Source organism: Hypanus sabinus, chromosome 4 (assembly GCF_030144855.1).
Source record: "Hypanus sabinus isolate sHypSab1 chromosome 4, sHypSab1.hap1, whole genome shotgun sequence".
NCBI lineage: Eukaryota > Metazoa > Chordata > Chondrichthyes > Myliobatiformes > Dasyatidae > Hypanus > Hypanus sabinus.
In genome coordinates, this window is record NC_082709.1 from 79,373,029 (window position 1) to 79,395,910 (window position 22,882).

General features: G+C 52.7%; 1 protein-coding gene across 2 annotated transcripts in view; it reads left to right on the top strand.

Moving 5' to 3' along the window:
• The window catches only part of LOC132392915 (acidic phospholipase A2 E-like), a 43,013-nt gene that overhangs the window by 16,563 nt on the left and 3,568 nt on the right, over window positions 1-22,882 (top strand). The window contains exons 2-4 of one of the 2 annotated variants that reach the window (XM_059967480.1): window positions 3,801-3,917; window positions 8,653-8,824; window positions 14,682-14,806. In XM_059967480.1, coding sequence (XP_059823463.1) covers window positions 3,801-3,917; window positions 8,653-8,824; window positions 14,682-14,806 — 414 coding nt within the window. The remainder of the gene's footprint in view (window positions 1-3,800; window positions 3,918-8,652; window positions 8,825-14,681; window positions 14,807-22,882) is intronic. The other variant, XM_059967481.1, reaches the window with a different exon arrangement.

The window sequence follows — 22,882 nt, forward strand, 5'->3', positions numbered from 1 at the left end:
CTGTGTAAGATTGGTCAGGATGAATCACCTGGCTCAGTACTGAACCAAGACGGTTGGCCATTGCCCGGGCGAAGATCTTGTAGTCCGCGCACAAGAGGGAGACCGGGCGCCAGTTCTTTGGCAGGCGGAGGTCTCCCTTCTTGGGCAGTAGGACCACAACAGCTCTCCGCCATAGAGGGGCATTTCCCCGGTAGCTAAGCTCTCCCCTAGAACAAGGCTGTAATCATCCCCCAGGACATCCCAAAAAGCCTGATGAAACTCCACACTCAGACCATCTAAGCCAGGGGATTTACCCCTTCGGAGTTGCTAAAGGGCAATAGACAGCTCCTCCTGAGTCAGGGGAGTGTCGAGATGCACTGTGTCCACTGGGCTGACCTTGGGCAAATCTTCCCAGACCTCATTGCACGCCTCTGCATTTGACGGATCTGGTGAGAATAAGGACCGATAGAAAGTGCCGATTTCTTTATTAATTTCGTCGGGTCCGTGATGGAGGAGCCATCAGCAGCCAGTAACTCCACCAGCTGCTTTTGAACTCCCCGCCATTTCTCCAACAAGTAGAAGGGTGAGCCGCGGTCCAAATCTTGCAGTATTTGGATCCGCGACCTCACATATGCACCTCAGGACTGCTGAAGCTGCAGATTCCTGACGAAGGGTCTTGGCCTGAAACGTCGACAGCGCTTCTCCCTATAGATGCTGCCTGGCCTGCTGTGTTCCACCAGAACTCTCTCCATCTCCCTCTCTCCAGGTGACCCAGAACGCTCGGAATGACTCCCGGAATCGGCTGTCCTCCAGCAGTCGGTTGTTTAAGTACCAATACCCAGAAGCCACCCAAGGGTGCAGAGAAGTAAATTCCATCCACACAAGGTGCTGACCCGAGCAGGACACCAGCTGCATGGAGGACGCCGACATGCGGGAGATGTAAGCCCGAGAGATATACAGGTGGTCCATCTGGGAACCTCCATCTCTAGATCTTCTTGAGTCAGAAGATTCCACCAGCTGTCCAAATCAAAGGAGCTGACTAGCTCCTTTAACTTTTTTGCCGATGCTGGGTTGTGTTGGAGATACTCCCCAGGGACTCCCTGCAGGCTATTAGTTGATGGGGTCGGCATGCAGGTTACATCACCCTCCCCAGGAGATAGGCATGAAGGGGACCCCAGCAGCTCTGGTCCAAGGGATTCACCGGCAGCCTGATGCTGACAGTGAGAGAGCTTGGTCTCCTCTCCGCTCATACTATTTAATACACTTGCCTCCAGGGAGGCACTTACTGCTAAGTCCTGGGTGGAGGGCTCCAGGTCTGTTTTAGTTGTGCAAACAGGCCTAGCACTAGCTTCCTGCACAACCACACCACCCACCCCAGGACTGGTGGCTACATCTGGGGATTTAGGGTTAGAACCAACCTCTACCCGGATTCCCACCCCTTCCTGGGGCTCCCCCACATCTACATTCTCTGCCCTCTTGGGGGAACATTCCCTTCTCCTCTTCAAGCCGGAGGAGCACACAGGTGCAGGATTCACCGACAGAGCAGTACTCTCCGCTTCCATCACCCCATCCAACTGTGCACTTACCCGAGTCTCCCGCTCCACTTCAGGGGCAAATGGGCGTGAGCTCTGCGGTCTCGGGGGCCGACTTCTTAAAGTGTTTGGATTTCTTCTTCGCTTTCTTGCTCTGCACAGGCTCCACCCCATCCCTCGACTGAACCTCCCTGCACGTAGCCTCAAGAACCCACCTGAACCACAGGGGCAGGAGCAGGGACTGAAACAGATGTAGGAATAGGGACACGAGTAAGGGCAGACGCTAGTGTAGGTGCAGGAATAGGGTCGGGGCAGAGGTAGCTGGGGCACTGGTGCCCAGAGTGGACTCTCTAGGGTTTTGGATGTTAGGACAGTCCCTCCGAAAGTGCCCCACCTCCCTGCATACATGGCACCGTGGGCGCTCAGAGCTTCAATACACGTGATAGTCTACCCCCTCGTGCCGGACAGTAAACCGGCCCTCAACATCGTCCTCCCTTTCCAGCTGCATGAGTACCTGGCGCTGGGAAGGGATTATGTTATGGAGTGTGCGTCTCTTAAATTTATGTCTGATGGCAGTTATCTCTGACCTTACTTGTCCCAAGCGGGCTAGTGGAGGAAGCAGGTCCTCATTGAGGATGAAAGGCTTAACGTGACTGAGGACGATGCGTTGTGTGGGAGCTGTCACCAGCTCCATCTGCAAAAAAGATGTCTTCCACTGTGATCCCCCTACTGAGGGCCTGATGCAGCAACTCATCATTCACCAGATAAAACACTGCCTTCCCGAACTCTTTCTCAGTGGCCAAAATACCATCTCTCCCTAGCAAGTCCTCCATGGCCTCTGCACACTTCTCCAGAGTAAAAGTCCAGGACACAAAATACATTGCACCCCATGTTCTACTTTCACCGACCGAAACAGGGCGTTGTCCGAGGCTGGAGAGGGAGCTTCACCCTGTGTCTGACCCCCCCCCCCCAGAGTGTGCAAATGGACAGTGTTTAGGGAGCCTCACTCTGTGTCCGTCCCCAGGAGTGTGTGATGGGACAGTGTGGAGTGAACTTCACTCTTTGTGTGACCCTGGGAGTGTGTGATGGGACAGTGTGGAGGGAGCTTCACTCTGTGTCCGTCCCCAGGAGTGTGTGATGGGACAGCGTAGAGGGAGTCTCTCTCTGTGTCTGACCCCGGGAGTGTGTGATGGGACAGTGTAGAGGGAGTCTCTCTCTGTGTCTGACCCTGGGAGTGTGTGATGGGACAGTGTAGAGGGAGTTTCACTCTGTGTCTGACCCCGGGAGTGTGTGATGGGACAGTGTAGAGGGAGTTTCACTCTGTGTCCGTCCCCAGGAGTGTGTGATGGGACAGCGTAGAGGGAGTCTCTCTCTGTGTCTGACCCCGGGAGTGTGTGATGGGACAGCATAGAGGGAGTCTCTCTCTGTGTCTGACCCGGGGAGTGTGTGATGGGACAGTGTAGAGGGAGTCTCTCTCTGTGTCTGACCCTGGGAGTGTGTGATGGGACAGTGTAGAGGGAGTTTCACTCTGTGTCTGACCCCGGGAGTGTGTGATGGGACAGTGTAGAGGGAGCTTCACTCTGCCTCTGACCCTGGGAGTGTGTGATGGGACAGTGTAGAGGGAGCTTCACTCTGTGTCTGACCCTGGGAGTGTGTGATGGGACAGTGTGGAGGGAGCTTCACTCTGTGTCTGACCCTGGGAGTGTGTGATGAGATAGTGTAGAGGGAGTCTCTCTCTGTGTCTGACCCTGGGAGTGTGTGATGGGACAGTGTAGAGGGAGTTTCACTCTGTGTCTGACCCTGGGAGTGTGTGATGGGACAGTGTAGAGGGAGTTTCACTCTGTGTCTGACCCTGGGAGTGTGTGATGGGACAGCATAGAGGGAGTCTCTCTCTGTGTCTGACCCTGGGAGTGTGTGATGGGACAGCGTAGAGGGAGTCTCTCTCTGTGTCTGACCCTGGGAGTGTGTGATGGAGCAGTGCAGGGAGAGTTGTCCCTGTCCTTCGCAAACTGGAATTTGCGTGTGGTTCCTGTATTGGGATGAGGTCGTGTCTCTGTCAGCAGGTGAAGGGAACAGAGAGGAGAGTGTGACTGCTGCTCTCACAGGTTCGAGCACGCCGTCTGCCCTGGCTGGGACGCAGCACGATTTAATGGTCACTGCACATTCCTCACTCCTCACCTCATGAGTCTGCATCGATAACGAGGGTGGTTGCCATGGTTGCCGGGGAGAATGTTATTGCACGGTCTGGCAGCCTGGGATTTGTAGTCTGTCATTGGAGCGTTTTTGCAGGGTCGCGAACCACCGGGGATAAGGACGACAGCTCTCAGAATCTGAATCAGCACCCACACGTCCATCACTCCGGAATCATGAAGGCTGGCTGCCTGCTCACGCTCTCCGTTCTCCATGGTAACGTGAACAGATTTTCTTGGGCAAAGCTGGTTTGCTGATGTACACAGCCGGTTATTACTGAGTCACAGGGCTCAATCCTGCACTAGGTCTACACTCCTGAACCTCCCTGTGAACCTCTGCTTCTCCACTCTTCACTCCCCTACCTCCCTGTGAACCTCTGCTTCTCCACTCTTCACTCCCCTACCTCCCTGTGAACCTCTGCCCTCCACACACTACACTCCTGAACCTCACTGTGAACATCGACTCTCCACACTCTGTACTGCTCTGCCACACACACACACACCCTCGCTCGTTCTGACTCTCTGACAGTAATTGCTCCCTCCTGCCATTTTCCATTCCACATTCTGATCTCTCTCACTCCTTGCTTATTCCTCAGCTGCCCACCACCTCCTTCTCGAGTCCCTCCTCCTTTCCTTCCTCCCATGTTCCACTCTCCTCTATCAGATTCCTTCTTCAGCGCTTCACCTCCTCCACCGATCACCTCCCAGCTCCTCACTTCATCTCCCCTCTCCCACTAACCTGCCTTCCCCCTCCCCCGGTCTCACCGATCACCTCCCAGCTCCTCACTTCATCTCCCCTCTCCCACTAACCTGCCTTCCCCCTCCCCCGGTCTCACCGATCACCTGTCAGCTTGTCCTCCATCCCCTCCACCCTCATCTTCTTATTCTGGCTTCAGTCCCCTTCCTTCTCAGCCGGAAAGATTGACTGCTCATTCCTCTCTGCGGATGCCGCGTTCCTCCAGCACTTTGTGTGTGTTGGATTTAATTGTCGTTACCTAGCTGCCCCTGGAGAAGTTGGTGGTGCGCTGCCGTCTTTGACCGCTGCCAGCCCAGAGCTGTTAGGAAGGGAGATCCCTGGTTTGACCCGTTGAAGGATTGCTGATATATTTCTAAGTTTGATGGTGAGAAGCTTGGAGGAAACTCCCAGCGGAGGGTCCTGTACTTCACTGCTCTTCCAGCTGGTAGAGGCGGTGGGCTTGCAAGGGGCTATCCAGGTATTCTCACTGCATTCTGAATTTATTGTTAATGGAATCAAAGAAATCTAGGACACAAAATGAGGCCATTCAGCCCATCTTGACCGTGCTTTAGACTGTTCCAGTTGCTGGGTTGCGACAGTGCCTCAGGAATGCTGCACAGCGGTTGAACCGCTCTCTGGGACCCCTTTCCCACCCCCGAACTTCAGCAACACCCCTCACAGCCGGCTCCTTGGACAGGGCAAGCGTTGACAGGTCTGTGGGATTCTCCCCGAGCAGGCTGACTGTGGCAGCGCCTGGCCATGGACAGGATGGGGTTAAACTGCTCCTGGCAAGTCAGGCAGGTTGGAGAAACGTTGCTGAGTCAGCAGAACGGAGCAGCATTGCTGAGCCAGCGGGCGAGTGAAACAAGCCCAACTTTGCCGGGTCTGTGCAGGACGGAGGCATGCAGTCTGAGACCACTGCTGAAATGGCTACCCTCAGCCCCCTCCTCCTCACTCCCTCTCACTCGCTTCATCTACCCCCTCTCTCCATTTCATCCTCTCTGTTTCTCCTACTTTCCCAATCTCTCTTTCTCCCTAATTCTCTTACTTTATCTGCCCTATTCTCTCCACCCCCCACTCTTGGGGGCTGTCCTCTGTGTGTTCAAAGTTCAAAGTACATGTTCAAAGTAATATATGCCTCCATCTACTTCCTTCAGATTCCCTCTCCATGTTTCTCCATCTCCCCCCTCCCACCAATATCACTCCATCGCTGCTTTTGGCTCTCTCTCTCACTCGCTCCCTCTCTCTCTCTCTCTTTATCTCCCTCTCTCTGTCTCTTTATCTCTCTCTATCTCTCTCTTTATCTCTCTCTCTCTCTCTCTTGCTCCCTCTCTCTGTCTCTCTATGTCACTGTGTGCGTGTGTGTCTCTCTCTTTCTCTCTGCCTCTATCTGTCTCTCTTTCTCTCTCCCCACCCCAAAGTTCAGGCTCTCTGCCCCCCCCATTAATATCCCATTCATCCTCCACGTGCCACCCTCTCCCCCTCAGATCTGTCTGTTCCTCCCTTCCTCCCTGTCCCCTACCCTCCATTTCCCTATCTCTACCTCCTGTTACCCTTCTTCACCCTCTCCCTCTTCTGCCCACTCCTTCTTCCTCTCCCTCTCCTCCATTCTCCCCCCACCCACTCTCTCCCCATCCCACTCTCCCTCCCTCCCTCTCCTACCCCCACATCTTTCCTCTCCTTCCCCCTCTCTCCCTCCCACTCCCACCTTCTCCTCTCCCTCTGCCTCTGTCCTCCTCTACCCTCCCTCTGATACTCTCCACCACTCTCCACATCGCTCACCCCTCCCTCTGCCACCCTCCTCCACAACGCTCACCCCTCCCTCTGTCCACCCTACCCCTCACCCTTCCCCCATACCCTCCTCTCCACATCACTCACCCCTCCCTGTCCACCCTACCCCTCACCCCTCCCCCATACCCCCCTCTCCACATCGCTCACCCCTCCCTCTGTCCACCCTACCCCTCAACCCTCCCCCTGTACCCTCCTCCACATCGCTCACCCCTCCCTCTGCCACCCCTCCACATCCCACAATCCTCCCTCTGTCCAGCCTACCCCTCACCCCTCCCCCTGTACCCCCCTCTCCACATCGCTCACCCTCCCTCTGTCCACCCTAACCCCTCCCCCATACCCCCTCTTCACATCGCTCACCCCTCCCTCTGTCACCCCTCCACATCCCACAACACTCCCTCTGTCCCCCTCCTCCACATCACTCACTCCTCCCTCTGTCCCCCCTCCACATCCCTCACCCCTCTCCTGTCCCCTCCACATCCCTCCCCTCATCCCCACTAAACATCCCTCACCCCTCCCCGACCCCCCGTCCACATCCCTCCTTGTCACCCCAACATCCCCCACCCCACCCCCATCCCCCCTCCACATCGCTCACCCCTCCCTCTGTCACCCCTCCACATCCCACAATCCTCCCTCTGTCCCCCTGCTCCACATCCCTCACTCATCCCTCTGTCCCCCCCTCTCCACATCCCTCACCCCTGCCCTGTCCCCTCCACATCCTTCACCCCTCCCCTGTCCCCTCCACATCCCACAACCCTCCCTCTGTCCTCCTCCTCCACAACGCTCACCCCTCCCTCTGTCCACCCTACCCCTCAACCCTCCCCCTGTACCCCCCTCTCCACATCCCTCACCCCTGCCCTGTCCCCTCCACATCCTTCACCCCTCCCCTGTCCCCTCCACATCCCACAACCCTCCCTCTGTCCTCCTCCTCCACAACGCTCACCCCTCCCTCTGTCCACCTTACCCCTCACCCCTCCCCCTGTACCCTCCTCCACATCGCTCACCCCTCCCTCTGCCACCCCTCCACATCCCACAATCCTCCCTCTGTCCAGCCTACCCCTCACCCCTCCCCCTGTACCCCCCTCTCCACATCGCTCACCCCTCCCTCTGTCCACCCTAACCCCTCCCCCTGTACCCCCCTCTCCACATCGCTCACCCTCCCTCTGTCCACCCTACCCCTCACCCCTCCCCCATACCCCCTCTCCACATCGCTCACCCCTCCCTCTGTCACCCCTCCACATCCCACAACACTCCCTCTGTCCCCCTCCTCCACATCACTCACTCCTCCCTCTGTCCCCCTCCTCCACATCCCTCACCCCTGCCCTGTCCCCTCCACATCCTTCACCCCTCCCCTGTCCCCTCCACATCCCTCACCCCTCCCTCTGTCCCCCTCCACATCCTTCACCCTTCTGCTGTCCCCTCCACATCCCTCACTCCTCCCTCTGTCCCCCCTCTCCACATCCTTCACCCCTCCCCTGTCCCCTCCACATCCCTCACCCCTCCCTCTGTCCCCCTCCACATCCTTCACCCTTCTGCTGTCCCCTCCACATCCCTTACCCCTCCCTCTGTCCCCCTCCACATCCTTCACCCTTCCTGTCCCCTCCACATCAGTCAACCCTCCCTCTGACACCCTCCACATCCCTCACCCCTCCTCATGTCCCCTCCCCATCCCTCACTCTGTCCCCCTCCACATCACACCCCTCCCCGTTCTGCCTCTACACATCCCCCACCCCCTCCACATCCCTCACCTCTCCCTCTGCCCCCTCCCCACATCCACCACACACGCCACATCCCTCACCGTCCCCTTCCACATCCCTCACCCCTCCCTCTGTCCCCCTCCACATCCTTCACCCTTCCCGTCCCCTCCACATCAGTCAACCCTCCCTCTGACACCCTCCACATCCCTCACCCCTCCCCTGTCCCGCCCTCCACATCCTTCACCCCTCCCCTGTCCCCCTCCACATCCTTCACCCTTCCCGTCCCCTCCACATCAGTCAACCCTCCCTCTGACACCCTCCACATCTCTCACCCCTCCCCATGTCCCCCTGCACATCCCTCACCATTCTCTACATCCCTCACCATTCTCCACATCCCTCACCCCTCTCCACATCCTTCACCCCTCTCCACATCTCCCACCCAGTCCACATCACTCAACCCCTCCCGATGTCCCCCTGCACATCCCTCACCATTCTCCACATCCCCCCCCACTCCAAATCACTCATCCCCTCCCCCTGTCATAATCCTCCACGTCACTCACCCCTCCCCCTGTCATAATCCTCCACGTCACTCACCCCTCCCCCTGTCATATTCCTCCATGTCACTCACCCCTCCCCCTGTCATATTCCTCCATGTCACTCACCACTCCCCCTCTCCACATTCCTCCCCCCTCCCTGGTGACTCTCAGTGATCCTCCTGTCTGTCCCCGCAGGTCTGGTACTGCCCGTGGGTGGAGGCCGTTTCAAGCGTCAACTGGAACAGCTGGGGAGCATGATCGAATGTCGTGTGGGTGAAGGCCGCTGGCTCACGTGGATCGACTACTTAGACTACGGCTGTTACTGCGGCATTGGCGGCCAAGGCCAGCCCCTAGACGGCATAGACGGGTGAGGCACGGGAACAGCCCGGACCAGACACCTCTCCACACCTCTGCACCCTTCAACTCTCTGCCCTCTACATGTCACCACTCCTCTGCACCCTTCACCACCCTGCCCCAGACACCTCTCCACACCTCTGCACCCTTCACCACCCTGTCCCAGACACCTCTCCACTCCTCTGCACCCTTCACCACCCTGTCCCAGACACCTCTCCACTCCTCTGCACCCTTCACCACCCTGTCCCAGACACCTCTCCACTCCTCTGCACCCTTCACCACCCTGCCCCAGACACCTCTCCACTCCTCTGCACCCTTCACCACCCTGCCCCAGACACCTCTCCACACCTCTGCACCCTTCACCACCCTGCCCCAGACACCTCTCCACACCTCTGCACCCTTCACCACCCTGCCCCAGACACCTCTCCACACCTCTGCACCCTTCACCACCCTGCCCCAGACACCTCTCCACTCCTCTGCACCCTTCACCACCCTGCCCCAGACACCTCTCCACTCCTCTGCACCCTTCACCACCCTGCCCCAGACACCTCTCCACACCTCTGCACCCTTCAACTCTCTGCCCTCTACATGTCACCACTCCTCTGCACCCTTCACCACCCTGCCCCAGACACCTCTCCACACCTCTGCACCCTTCACCACCCTGTCCCAGACACCTCTCCACTCCTCTGCACCCTTCACCACCCTGTCCCAGACACCTCTCCACTCCTCTGCACCCTTCACCACCCTGTCCCAGACACCTCTCCACTCCTCTGCACCCTTCACCACCCTGCCCCAGACACCTCTCCACTCCTCTGCACCCTTCACCACCCTGCCCCAGACACCTCTCCACACCTCTGCACCCTTCACCACCCTGCCCCAGACACCTCTCCACACCTCTGCACCCTTCACCACCCTGCCCCAGACACCTCTCCACACCTCTGCACCCTTCACCACCCTGCCCCAGACACCTCTCCACTCCTCTGCACCCTTCACCACCCTGCCCCAGACACCTCTCCACTCCTCTGCACCCTTCACCACCCTGCCCCAGACACCTCTCCACTCCTCTGCACCCTTCACCACCCTGCCCCAGACACCTCTCCACACCTCTGCACCCTTCACCACCCTGCCCCAGACACCTCTCCACACCTCTGCACCCTTCACCACCCTGCCCCAGACACCTCTCCACACCTCTGCACCCTTCACCACCCTGCCCCAGACACCTCTCCACACCTCTGCACCCTTCACCACACGGCCCCACAGTCTGTGGACGTTTGGAAGTGAGTTGGATTTATCTATTTTTTTAATTTAGAGATACAACATGGAATAGCCCCTTCGAGCTCAGTGCCCAGCAACCCCAACTTAAAGTTAGCATCAACATGGGACAATTTACAATGACCAATTAATCTGTTGACCAGTACGTCGTAACTCTGCGGGAAGAAACCGGGGGACACGGAGGAAACCAGCGGGCTCATGGGAAGGACATATAAACTCCTTATGGAGGAAGGTTGAATTAAGCTCTGAACTCTGTCACTCCAGGCTGTTACATCTTCGTGCTAACTGCTCACCACCTTGGCCCCCAATTGGGTTGTTTTGGTGAGGGAAGGGGTTGTTTTGGTGAGGGAAGGGGTTGTTTTGGTGAGGGAAGGGGTTGTTGGCACTGAGAGTTGGGTTGTTGCTCCCAGGAGGTGTGGTTGCAGCACCCTGGGGTGAAGGCACAGAAAGAGTCCAGATGGACATAGGGGTCCAGTCTCCTGCCCCTGAGCTCCTAACACTGTAGGTATCTTTTGGGATGTTCCACAGGCCCTGGAATTGCAAGTGCTTTGTTATTTTCGCATGTAGTGAGATACAGTGAAAACCTTGTTTTGCAATCCATTCCTACAGATCAAATCCTTACACATTGTATTGAGAGAAAAATAAGAGAGTGCAGACTAAAGTGTAACAGCTACTGAGAAAGTGCGGTGCAGGCTGACAATAAGGTGCAAGATAGGACTTTATTCACCGAAGTGTAGGAGAATGAGGGGAGATTTGATAGAGGTATATAGGGGTATACACAGGGTAAATGCAAGCTGGCTGTTTTCACTGAGGTTGGGTGAGACTGGAGCTGGAGGTTTTTGCATTAAAGTTGAAAGGTGAAATATTTAAGAAAAATCTGTGAGGAAACTTCCTCACTCAGAGGATGGTGAGAGCGTGGAGCGAGCTGCCAGTGGAAATGGGTTCGATTGTAACGTTAATGAGAAACCTGGGTGGCTGCATTGGCAAGAGAGTTGAGGAAGGCGATTATGGTCCAGGGGTAGATCAATGGGACTAGGCAGAATAACAGTTTGCATGGACTAGATGGACCAAAGGGCCTGTTTCTGCACTGAGAGTCTATCATAACGATGTAGATAATAAGGTCAAGAGTCCATCTTATCATACTAGGGAACCGTACAATAGTCATATTAGCAGGTTAGAAGCTGTCCTTGATCCTGGTGGGATGTGCTTTCAGGTTTTTGTATCTCCTGCCCATTGGGAGAGGGGGAAGAGAGAATACCCAGGGTGGGTGGGGTCTTTGATTATGCAGTGAGGAGTGCAGACAGAGTCGATGGAGGGGAGGCTGGTTCCTGTGCCGTGTTGAGCTGTGCCCACAACCCTCCACAGTTAGGGGCAAAGCAGTTCCCATTCCAGGCCTCCCCAGACTGAGTTCCCTCCAAATATCTGATCTAAATCTCCTAATTTTGAGTGGGAAGCCTCTGGAATGCTCTGCACTGGAGGATTAGGGAGCCGGATCACTGGGGGAGGGAGAGATAGTTTTGACAGATCAGGGGATTGAGGGTGACGGGGAAGTGGCACCGAACGTAAGATGAGGCCTGGGTGGGGCAGATCAGGTGGGATCACATCGAATGGTGGACAGGACTGAGGGGCCGAGTGGCCTACTCCAGTCCTATCCTCGTTTAACTTCCTTAGTTCTTATCCTCTGCTCATCAGAGTCACTCCCTTGTTGGACCAGCTCATTCCCCACCCCCCCAGTCCTAAAGGGTCCAGACCCAATGTACATCAGCAGTCCTGTAATGGACTGCCCAGTAATTACCTGCCCTGTAATGGTGTATCCTGTAACGGCCTGGCCGGTAATTACCAGACCAGACTTTGAAGCATGAATAATCTGCTCATGACTCTGAAAGCACAGGTTAACTGAACTACTCTTGCCCAAATTTTCCCATCTGCATGATCTGACAATTTGCTGTGTTGCCTGCATTGATGGACACTCCCCAGCTCCCTGCAATGAATGACATTTTAAATCTTCCTGTCTGGCACTCTCCTTCGCTTCCAGTATTGACAAACATTCTTTTGCCCTATATTGATGGACGTTCCCTAGTCCCTTGAGAGGTTCTCTGTATTGACTGTTTGTTCCCCTCCATAGATGCTGCCTGATTTGCAGAGTTCATCCAGCACTCTCTCCTTGCATTGAGTGATGGTCCCTCTTTTTCTTGCATTGAGTAACGGTTCTTCACTCCTTGGATTTAGAGATGGTCCCTTGCTCCTTTCAATGAGTGATAGTCCCTCTCAATGAGCACAGCTCCTTTACTCATTGCATTGAGTGAGTCCCTTTCATTAATAGTCCTTTTCTTTCAGAATTGAGTGATGATCCCTTAATCATTGCATTGAATGATGCTCCCTTGACAGACGCTCCCTATAGCTTGCAGATGCTCGCTAACCCAGAGTACTCCCTGACACATTATAGATTCAGCTTCAGATTTATTTGACAAATGTACATCAACGCACACTGTGAAATGTGTCACTTCTGTCAACGACCTACAGAGTGAGAGGGTGTGCTGGGCACAGCCCGCAAGTGCGGCCACACGTTCTGGCCCTACACTGAATGTCCACGATGTGGAGCAGAACAACTGAACTCAACAAGCAATGACAGCAAAACAAACCCCCTTCCTCCTTCCAACCCTCCCTCTCACGCACCCCCACACACCGATGATCCCCCAACCCCAGGACAGCCCTCTAAACCTCTAGGCTCCAGTAGACCGATATCGTGCCCCGGGTATCGCAGGCCCAGAGTTTTGGCCATCGGGCCTCAACTCCTGATCAACTTTCGGTCTTCAGCATTGAGACACCGAACTCGAACTCTGGACTCTACGACTCGCGTAGCTTGGGGGTCACCAGCCCTCACATGGCCATCCGGTCCCGGGAGTGGGGGAGGGGGGTACTCACTGATCCGGGGGCCAGAAGCCCTCAGTCTCAGTAGTCCTCATCCACTGACCAACACCTACCAATGTCCATTGTCCCCATTGCAGACCTTCAAGCGCGGGGAGGAGGCCCGACCTTTAACTCGCCCACATCCCTGTCCCTAAATCCTAACCCCCCCTCTCTATTCCCAAAACTATCCCTACAACCTGAAGTCTCAGCAATGACCTCTATGGCCAGGAATTTTACTCCCTGTATTGACTATTCCTGCATTTGCTGACAATCCCTAGTCCCTTGCAGTACAAACTGTGGTCACAGGGGAAAGGTAAGGCGGTGTACAAAAGACTGGGGTGTGAGCAGAGTTCATTGAAAGTGATGGGACTGGCAGGCAATGTCCTTGGCAACCAGGGCAAATAAGATTATTAAGGGATTGGACACGCTAGAGGCAGGAAACATCTTCCTGATGTTGGGGGAGTCCAGAACAAGAGGACACAGTTTAAGAATAAGGGGTAGGGGTTTAGAACAGAGTTGAGGAAAAACTTTTTCACCCAGAGAGTTGTGGATCTATGGAGTGCTCTGCCTCAAAATGCAGTGGAGGCCAATTCTCTGAATGCTTTCTAGAAAGGGTTAGATAGAGCTCTTAAAGATAGCGGAGTCAAGGGATATGGGGAGAGGGCAGGAACGGGGTACTGATTGTGAATGATCAGCCATGATCACATTGAATGGTGGTGCTGGCTCAAAGGGCCGAATGGCCACTCCTGCACCTATTGTCTTCAGAGACACAGTACAGGAACAAAGAAGTCGCAGTGAAAACTGGCTCAACTGCAGCTGGTGGGATGAACATAGAACATAAAGAAACAACTCAGCAAGTCAGGCAGCATCAAGGGAAAAGAATGACGAGTTGCCGTTTCAACTGAGACCATCAATACATTGAAAGTAGAACATTATAGCCCAGTACGGGCCCTTTGGCCCATGATATTGTGTCAACCTTTTAACCTACTCCAAAATTCATCTAACCCTTCCTTCCCACATAACTGTCCAATATTCTATCACCCACGTGTCTATCAAATGTCCCTAAAGTACTTAAATGTCCCTAAAGTATTTGCCTCAACCACGACCCCTGTTAGGGTATTCCACACCCCACCACTATATCTGTAAAAGCCTTGCTTTTGACATCCCCTCCATTCCCATACTTTCCTCCAATCACCTGAAAATTGTGCCCCCTTGTATTGCTGCCGTGGGAAAAAGCCTCTGGCTGTCTGCTCCTATGCCCCTTATCATCTTGTACACCCCTATCAAGTCACCTCTCATCCTCCTTCACTCCAAAGAGGAAAGCCCTAACTCACTCAGCGTATCCTCATGAGCTATGTTCTCGAATCGGTCGATGCCTCTTTGACCGTCCCGTTGTGAGGGTCACTGTATGTGGGTCTGGGGAAGATAAGAGTCATTGGGGAGGGGCAGTGCTGGGGACTGGATCAGGTAAAACGAGAGTTAAATAAACGAAGGAGCAGATGGACGAGGTTTGGTGGGGGCGGTGTGGGGAGAAGGTTGAACAGTTTGAACAGTCTCTCAGTGGTCCAGCTGCCAATGTTATTGTTGATTAACACACCCTGCACTGCCAGACACACTCCGCGCTTCCCTACACCTCCTGTCATCTTGACACTCCCCGTAATGCTTGACTCTGCCTCTGTCTCTCCCAGATGTTGCCGTCTACATGATATTTGCTACGGGAAGCTGGAGTCCAAAGGTGGGTGCCGCTGGTATCACTACCCCTACTGGACCCACTACACGTGGATCTGTGGGCGTAAGCAGTCCCTCGCCTGCGGTAAGTGCAGACTCCAGCTGAGGATCCTTCACAGAAATCAATGCGTCAGGGATTCTGTCCCTGAGCAGGCAAAATGCCTGTTCGGACTGCAGCAGTGGGTCATACACCCATTCGTTACATCCTCACACATTGTGCACCTGTATATTATACACCACACCGGTCCGTTACAAACCTGCACATTATGCTTTTGCATGTTATACACCGATGTGTTACATACCTGTGGGTTACCAGTAATATAAAAGAGGATACCAAAACCTTTTTCAGAGATATAAAGAGTAAAAGAGAGGTGAGAGTGGATATCAGACCTCTGGAAATGATGCCGGAGAGGTAGTATTGGGGGAAAGAAGTGGCAGAGAAACTCAGGAACTATTTTGCGTTAGTTTTCATTGTGGGAGACACCAGCAGTATGACAGAAATTTGAGGGTGTCACTCAGCAGAAGTCAAGTCAAGTCACTTTTATTGTCATTTCGACCATAACTGCTGGTACAGTACATAGTAAAAATGAGACAATGTTTTTCAGGACCAGGGTGTTACATGACACAGTACAAAAACTAGACTGAACTATGTAAAAAACAACACAGAAAAAAAACTACACTAGACTACAGACCTACCCAGGACTGCATAAAGTGCATAAAACTGTGCAGGCATTACCATAAATAATAAACAAGACAATAGGGAAGTAAGTTGTCAGTCCAGGCTCTGGGTATTGAGGAGTCTGATAGTTTGGGGAAAGAAACTGTTACATAGTCTGGTCGTGAGAGCCTGAATGCTTCGGAGCCTTTTCCCAGACGGCAGGAGGGAGAAGAGATTGTATGAGGGGTGCGTGGGGTCCTTCAGAATGCTGTTTCCTTTGCAGATGCAGCGTGTAGTGTATTACAGGAATGATTCCAGCACAGACAGAAGTCTGGCTAACTTGCTGGAGGCAAGGAATGGGGGCCTTTTCGGGTTGGCTGCTGGTGACGAGCGGTGTTCCACTGGGGCTGGTGTTGGGACTGCTTCTTTTCACGTTATATGCCAATGATTTAGATGGCAGAATGATGGCTTGGGTGCCAAGTTTGCAGACATTACAGAGACAGATGGGAGGGCAAGTGGTGTTGAGGAAGCAGGGAGCCTGCAGAATGACTTAGACAGTTTTGGAGAATGGGCAAAGATGTGGCAGATAGAGTACAGTGTTTGGAAGGGTATGGCCATGCACTTTGGTAGAAGGAATAAAGATCAACAATATCAAATCAAGTTTAAATGTCATTCATGGATACAGCTGAATGACAGTGATCCTCTGGGGCCAAGGTGCTAAAACATACGTGCACATTTAAAATAGCGAGAAAGGGAAAACAAAGAACAAAGTCATTTAAGAATTTTCAGCCCAAGACCCTGAGCAATGTCCAGCAAATTGATTGTTTCCTGAAGTCCACGCTGTAATTCCACTGATCCAACACTGGAGGGCAGCACCAATTGGAGGCCTCCCCCCCACCACCACAAACGCCACACTACAACGCAAGCCTGTGTCTTGAGACCAACTCCTCATTATGACTGAGGCGACACTGCTGCCTCGCCACCAAACAAGGAAGTAGCTTTGTGTCAATCAGTGTCCAGCAGGGTCTTGTGTTTGCAAAAGAAAATTCCAAGTCAGTCGCTCATGGTTTCACTGCACGCCAAATGAAGACATCAGATCTAGTGCCTCTGAGTAGCAAGCAGCAGAATGGTCTGCACCAGGGTCAGTTCTTCCAAACTTAAACCAGCTCCTCCTGCAGCCCGATAGCCCGGTCCAACTCTCTTGGCCTGATGGGCTGACTTGCCTTCTCTGAACCACCGCGGCCAGCAGTAAGCAGTCCGCTGGTACAGTTGAGCTGCTGTACTCGTAGTTCGTGGAGTCAAGAATAGTCTTACCATGTATAAAAACACATTTAACAAAGAGAAAAGCACCTTCGCTTGGCCCCCGAGAGGCTGCTGTGTGTAACCGCTTTGCCGTCTTACCAAAAGATGGAGACTATTTTCTAAAAGGGGGCAAATTCAGAAATCAGAGGTGCTTGGGGGTTGGGAGTCCAAGAGCAGGTTTCCTTGAAGATTAACACGCAGGCTGAGTCAGTAACACGGAAGGCAAATATAATGTTAGAATTCATTTGTTGGGACTAGAAATTAAAAGCAAGGATGCTGAGGCTTTATAAGGCATTGGTTATGAATGATCTTTGAATGAATGAATGACCTGTATTGTCATTATACATAGATACAATGAAACTCTGTTTGGCTTCCTCTCAGGCAATCAAACAAAGTGGTAGATAAAAACAAGACAGTAATACAAAAACAGTATTAAATAGCTCAGTAGCAGAAAATAAGTTGCAGCAGCACCAGAATATCACAGTAATGCACAAAGTGCCGTTAGTGCAAGTATTTGAGTCCTTGTGTGTGCTCACAGTTTCAGTCATTGTTCTGTGGGAGTGGTGTGATGGAGGCCACAGCTCTGGGGTAGAAGCTGTTCCTCAGTCTATTTGTTTTGGCTTTTAGTGTCCTGAACCTTTTGCTGGATGGCAGCAGGTCAAACAGGGAGTGGCCGGGGTGTGTGGTGTCTCAGGTTATGCTGATTACTTTCCTCCTGAGTCTGCTGGAATAGACGGTGTCCAGTCCTGGGAGCTCCATCCTGACAATTCACTGGGCCGCCTTCACCACGCGATGCAGGTCTTGTCGCTCAGCGGCTGTGCAGCTGGCATACCACACTGTGGCACTGTGACTCAGGATGGTTTCAATTGTCCTTTGTAGAAGTTAAGCAACAGCTTTTGTGGGAGTTCGGCCTGTTTCAGCTTTCTGAGGAAGAGGAGTCTTTGTTGTGTCTTTTTTACAGGCATCGAGGTGTCGGTGGTCCATGTCAGCGAGGTGTTAGTGGTCCATGTCAGCGAGGTGTCGGTGGTCCATGTCAGCAAGGTGTTGGTGGTCCATGTCAGTGAGGTGTTGGTGGTCCATGTCAGCGAGGTGTTGGTGATCCATGTCAGCGAGGTGTTGGGGGTCCATGTCAGCGAGGTGATGGTGATCCATGTCAGCGAGGTGTTGGTGGTCCATGTCAGCGAGGTGTTGGTGGTCCATGTCAGCGAGGTGTTGGTTTGGTGGTCCATGTCAGCGAGGTGTTGGTGGTCCATGTCAGCGAGGTGTTGGTGGTCCATGTCAGCGAGGTGTTGGTGGTCCATGTCAGCGAGGTGTTGGTGGTCCATGTCAGCGAGGTGTTGGTGGTCCATGTCAGTGAGGTGTTGGTGGTCCATGTCAGCGAGGTGTTGGTGGTCCATGTTAGCGAGGTGTTGGTGGTCCATGTCAGCGAGGTGTTGGTGGTTCATGTCAGCGAGGTGTTGGTGGTCCATGTCAGCGAGGTGTTGGTGGTCCATGTCAGCGAGGTGTTGGTGGTCCATGTCAGCGAGGTGTTGGTGGTCCATGTCAGCGAGGTGTTGGTGGTCCATGTCAGCGAGGTGTTGGTGGTCCATGTCAGCGAGGTGTTGGTGGTCCATGTCAGCGAGGTGTTGGTGGTCCATGTCAGTGAGGTGTTGGTGGTCCATGTCAGCGAGGTGTTGGTGATCCATGTCAGTGAGGTGTTGGTGGTCCATGTCAGTGAGGTGATGGTGATCCATGTCAGTGAGGTGTTGGTGGTCCATGTCAGCGAGGTGATGGTGGTCCATGTCAGCGAGGTGTTGGTGGTCCATGTCAGTGAGGTGTTGGTGATCCATGTCAGTGAGGTGTCGGTGGTCCATGTCAGTGAGGTGTTGGTGGTCCATGTCAGCGAGGTGTTGGTGGTCCATGTCAGCGAGTTGATGGTGGTCCATGTCAGTGAGGTGATGGTGATCCATGTCAGCGAGGTGTTGGTGGTCCATGTCAGTGAGGTGTTGGTGGTCCATGTCAGTGAGGTGTTGGTGGTCCATGTCAGCGAGGTGTTGGTGATCCATGTCAGTGAGGTGTTGGTGGTCCATGTCAGTGAGGTGATGGTGATCCATGTCAGTGAGGTGTTGGTGGTCCATGTCAGCGAGGTGATGGTGGTCCACGTCAGCGAGGTGTTGGTGATCCATGTCAGCGAGGTGTTGGTGGTCCATGTCAGCGAGGTGTTTGTGGTCCATGTCAGTGAGGTGTTTGTGGTCCATGTCAGTGAGGTGTTGGTGGTCCATGTCAGCGAGGTGATGGTGATCCATGTCAGCGAGGTGATGGTGATCCATGTCAGCGAGGTGTTGGTGATCCATGTCAGCGAGGTGTTGGTGGTCCATGTCAGCGAGGTGTTGGTGGTCCATGTCAGCGAGGTGTTGGTGGTCCATGTCAGCGAGGTGTCGGTGGTCCATGTCAGCGAGGTGTCGGTGGTCCATGTCAGCGAGGTGTCGGTGGTCCATGTCAGTGAGGTGTTGGTGGTCCATGTCAGTGAGGTGTTGGTGATCCATGTCAGCGAGGTGTTGGTGGTCCATGTCAGTGAGGTGTTGGTGGTCCATGTCAGTGAGGTGTTGGTGGTCCATGTCAGTGAGGTGTTGGTGATCCATGTCAGTGAGGTGTCGGTGGTCCATGTCAGTGAGGTGTTGGTGATCCATGTCAGCGAGGTGTCGGTGGTCCATGTCAGCGAGGTGATGGGGGTCCATGTCAGCGAGGTGTTGGTGGTCCATGTCAGTGAGGTGTTGGTGGTCCATGTCAGTGAGGTGTTGGTGGTCCATGTCAGTGAGGTGTTGGTGATCCATGTCAGCGAGGTGTCGGTGGTCCATGTCAGTGAGATGTTGGTGGTCCATGTCAGTGAGATGTTGGTGGTCCATGTCAGTGAGATGTTGGTGGTCCATGTCAGTGAGGTGTTGGTGGTCCACGTCAGCGAGGTGTTGGTGGTCCATGTCAGCGAGGTGTCGGTGGTCCATGTCGGCGAGGTGTCGGTGGTCCATGTCAGCGAGGTGTTGGTGATCCATGTCAGCGAGGTGTTGGGGGTCCATGTCAGCGAGGTGATGGTGATCCATGTCAGCGAGGTGTTGGTGGTCCATGTCAGCGAGGTGTTGGTGGTCCATGTCAGCGAGGTGTTGGTTTGGTGGTCCATGTCAGCGAGGTGTTGGTGGTCCATGTCGGCTGTTTTGACAACACAACTCCAAGGAACCTCAGGTTTTTCACACTTTCCACTACCTCTCCATGTATATGGAGGGGGCTGTGTACCCTGTCCTTTGATCTCCTGACAATACTTGGTGTACTGTGAACAGCTTTGAGCCCCTTATCTAAGAAAAGACAGAACAGTTCAGCAGAGGTACAGGCCAATTGGCCCACAATGTTGTGCTGAACCAGCTTAAAAGCAAATCAAAAACACCCAAACACTAATCTCTCTAACCTACACCGTGTCTGTGTCCCCCCCATCTTCCTTACACCCATGTGTCTATTTAAACATCTCTGAAGACTCTACCTTTTTTACCTTTTCCACTATACCAGGCAGCACATTCCAGGTATCCACAACTCTCTGAGTAAAAAACGTACCCCTTACATTTCCCTTGAACCTATCTCCTCTCACCTTCAATGCATGTCCTCTGGTGTTAGACATTTCAACGCTGCGATGCAGATACTCTCTGTCCACTCTACCTATGCCTCTCATAATCTTGTAAGCCTCTATCAGATCTCCTTTCAGCCTCTAGCACTCAAGTTTGTCCAGCCTCTCGTGACAGCACATGCTCTCTAAACCAGGCAGCATCCTGGTGAACCTCTTCTGCACCCTCTCCAAAGCCTCGACATCCTTCCTATTGTGGGGTGACCAGAACTGTAGCAACACTCCTGATGAGACTTAACTAGAGTTTTATAAAGTTGCAACATAACTTCCTGACTTTTGAACTCAATGCCTTGACTAATATTCAATAAGCCTTCTTAAACACCTTATCGACCTGTGTAGCCACTTCCATGGAGCTATAAACTTGAATCCCAAGATCTCTCTGCTCAGCAACACTGTATGGATTTTGCCCCTAACCGTGGACTGTCTCCTACCGAGGTGCAACACCTCACATTCATCTCTGTTGAACTCCATCTGCCATCTCTCTGCCCATATCTGCAACTGTTTTATATCATGCTGTATCCTTCGCCAGTCTTCCACACGATCCACAACTCCACCAATCTTGGTATCATGCATGTCATTTATATACACCACAAACAGCAGAGGTCCCAGCACAGATCCCTGTAGAACTCCACAAATTACAGACCTCCAGCTCAAATACATCCCTTCAACCACTACCCTCTGTCTTCTATGCACAAGGTGGTTCTGAATCCAAACAGTTAATTCGCTGTGGACCCCAAGCATCTTAATCCTCCGGATTAACCTCTCACAAGGGACTTCATCAAACACATTTGTCATCCACTGCCCTACCCTCATCAATCCTTCTTGTCAGCTTGTCAAAAAACTCAATCAAGTTGGTGAGGCATGACCTGCCACGCGCAAAGCCATGGTGTTTCTCCCTAATTATTCCATGGGTTTCCAAATACTCATATATTCCATCCCTAAGAGTTTTCTTCAGCAATATCCCTACAAATGACGCAAGGCACACCAGTCTATAGTTCCCAGGAGTTTCCCTTGTTCCCTTCTCAAACAGAGGTTCAACATTAGCCACTTGCCAGTCCTCCGGGAGCTCGCCTGTGACTAGAGAGGACACAAAGATACAGGTCAAGGGCCCAACAATCTAATTTCTTGCCTCCTTCAATAACCCGGGGTCTTATCCACCTTAATACTCATTAGGAAGCCCAATACTTCCTCCTCCTTGATGTCTAAATATCTTCACATATTTATACACTCAACACTGGTCTCCTGGTCCTCCATATCCTTTTCCTTGGTAAATACTGAAGAAAAGTCCTTTTCTTCACCCTCTTTCCTAAATCTATATACTCACTGTGTAGAACCTCTTCTCCTTTTTTGCCCAAGTTATTGGTGCCAATATGCACCACAACCTCTGGCTGTTCCTCCTGCCCCTTGGGATGTGTTGGCATTGGAGTGGGTCCAGATGAGAATGATCCCAGGAATGAAACCACTTGATGGCTCTGGGACTGCACTCGCTGGAGTTTAGAAGAATGAATGGGGATCTTGAATATTGAAAGACCAAGATAGAGTGGACACGGAGAGGGTGTTTCCAATAGTGGGAGAGTCTAGGACCAGAGGGCACAGCCTCAGAATAGAGACATCCCTTTAGAACAGAGTTGAGGAGGAGTTTCTTTAGCCAGAGGATTGTGAATTTGTGGAATTGATCGACAAAGTCTGTTGTGGAGGCTAAGTCATTGAGTATATTTGAAGCAGAGGTTCTTGATTATTAAGGGTGTAAAAGGTTACAGGGAGAAGGCAAAAGTGGGGTTGAGAGGGAAAATAAATCAGTTGTGACATTCTGTACGTCAGTGATAATAAATCTGAATCTGATTTTAATTAAGAAGTTAGCACCGCATTGTGAGCCAAACGTCCTGCGCTGTACTGTTCTATGTTCTAAGTATGTTCATAAATATGTTTCAGAACTGTCTTGACCATGCAAGACAGAGCGTCTTGGTTGAAGGGACTGATTCTATCTGGACGCTTGTGACTAGTGGCGTTCCACAGGGATCTGTATTAGGACCTCTGCTGTTTGTGACCTGTATAAATGATCTGAATGAAAATGTAGATGGTCTGGTTAGAAAGTTTGCTGATGATATGAAGGTTGATAGTGTAGGTAGCTGAGAAGACTAGCAAAGAACAGAGCAGGATATAAATCAGTTTTATACGTGGGTGGAGAAATAGCAGATTGAGATTAACCTGGCCAAATGTGAAGTGTTGCACCTTGATACGTCAAATGCAAAGAGGCAATAGACTGTTAAAGGAAAGACCCTTAACAATATTGATGAGCAGAGGGATCTTGTGGTGTAAGTTTGTACTTCCCTGTAAGCGGCTATACAGTTTGATAGGATGGTTAAGAAATCATATGACATGCCTGCAAAGCAAGGCATTAGTCGAAGCACTGAGCTTAAAAGTCAGAAAGTTATGTTGCAGTTTTACAAGGCCACATCTGGAGTATTGAGTACAGTTCTGGTCACCTCATTATAGGACGGCTTTGGAGAGGGTGCAGAAGACGTTTACCAGGATGGTGCCTGGATTAGAGGGTA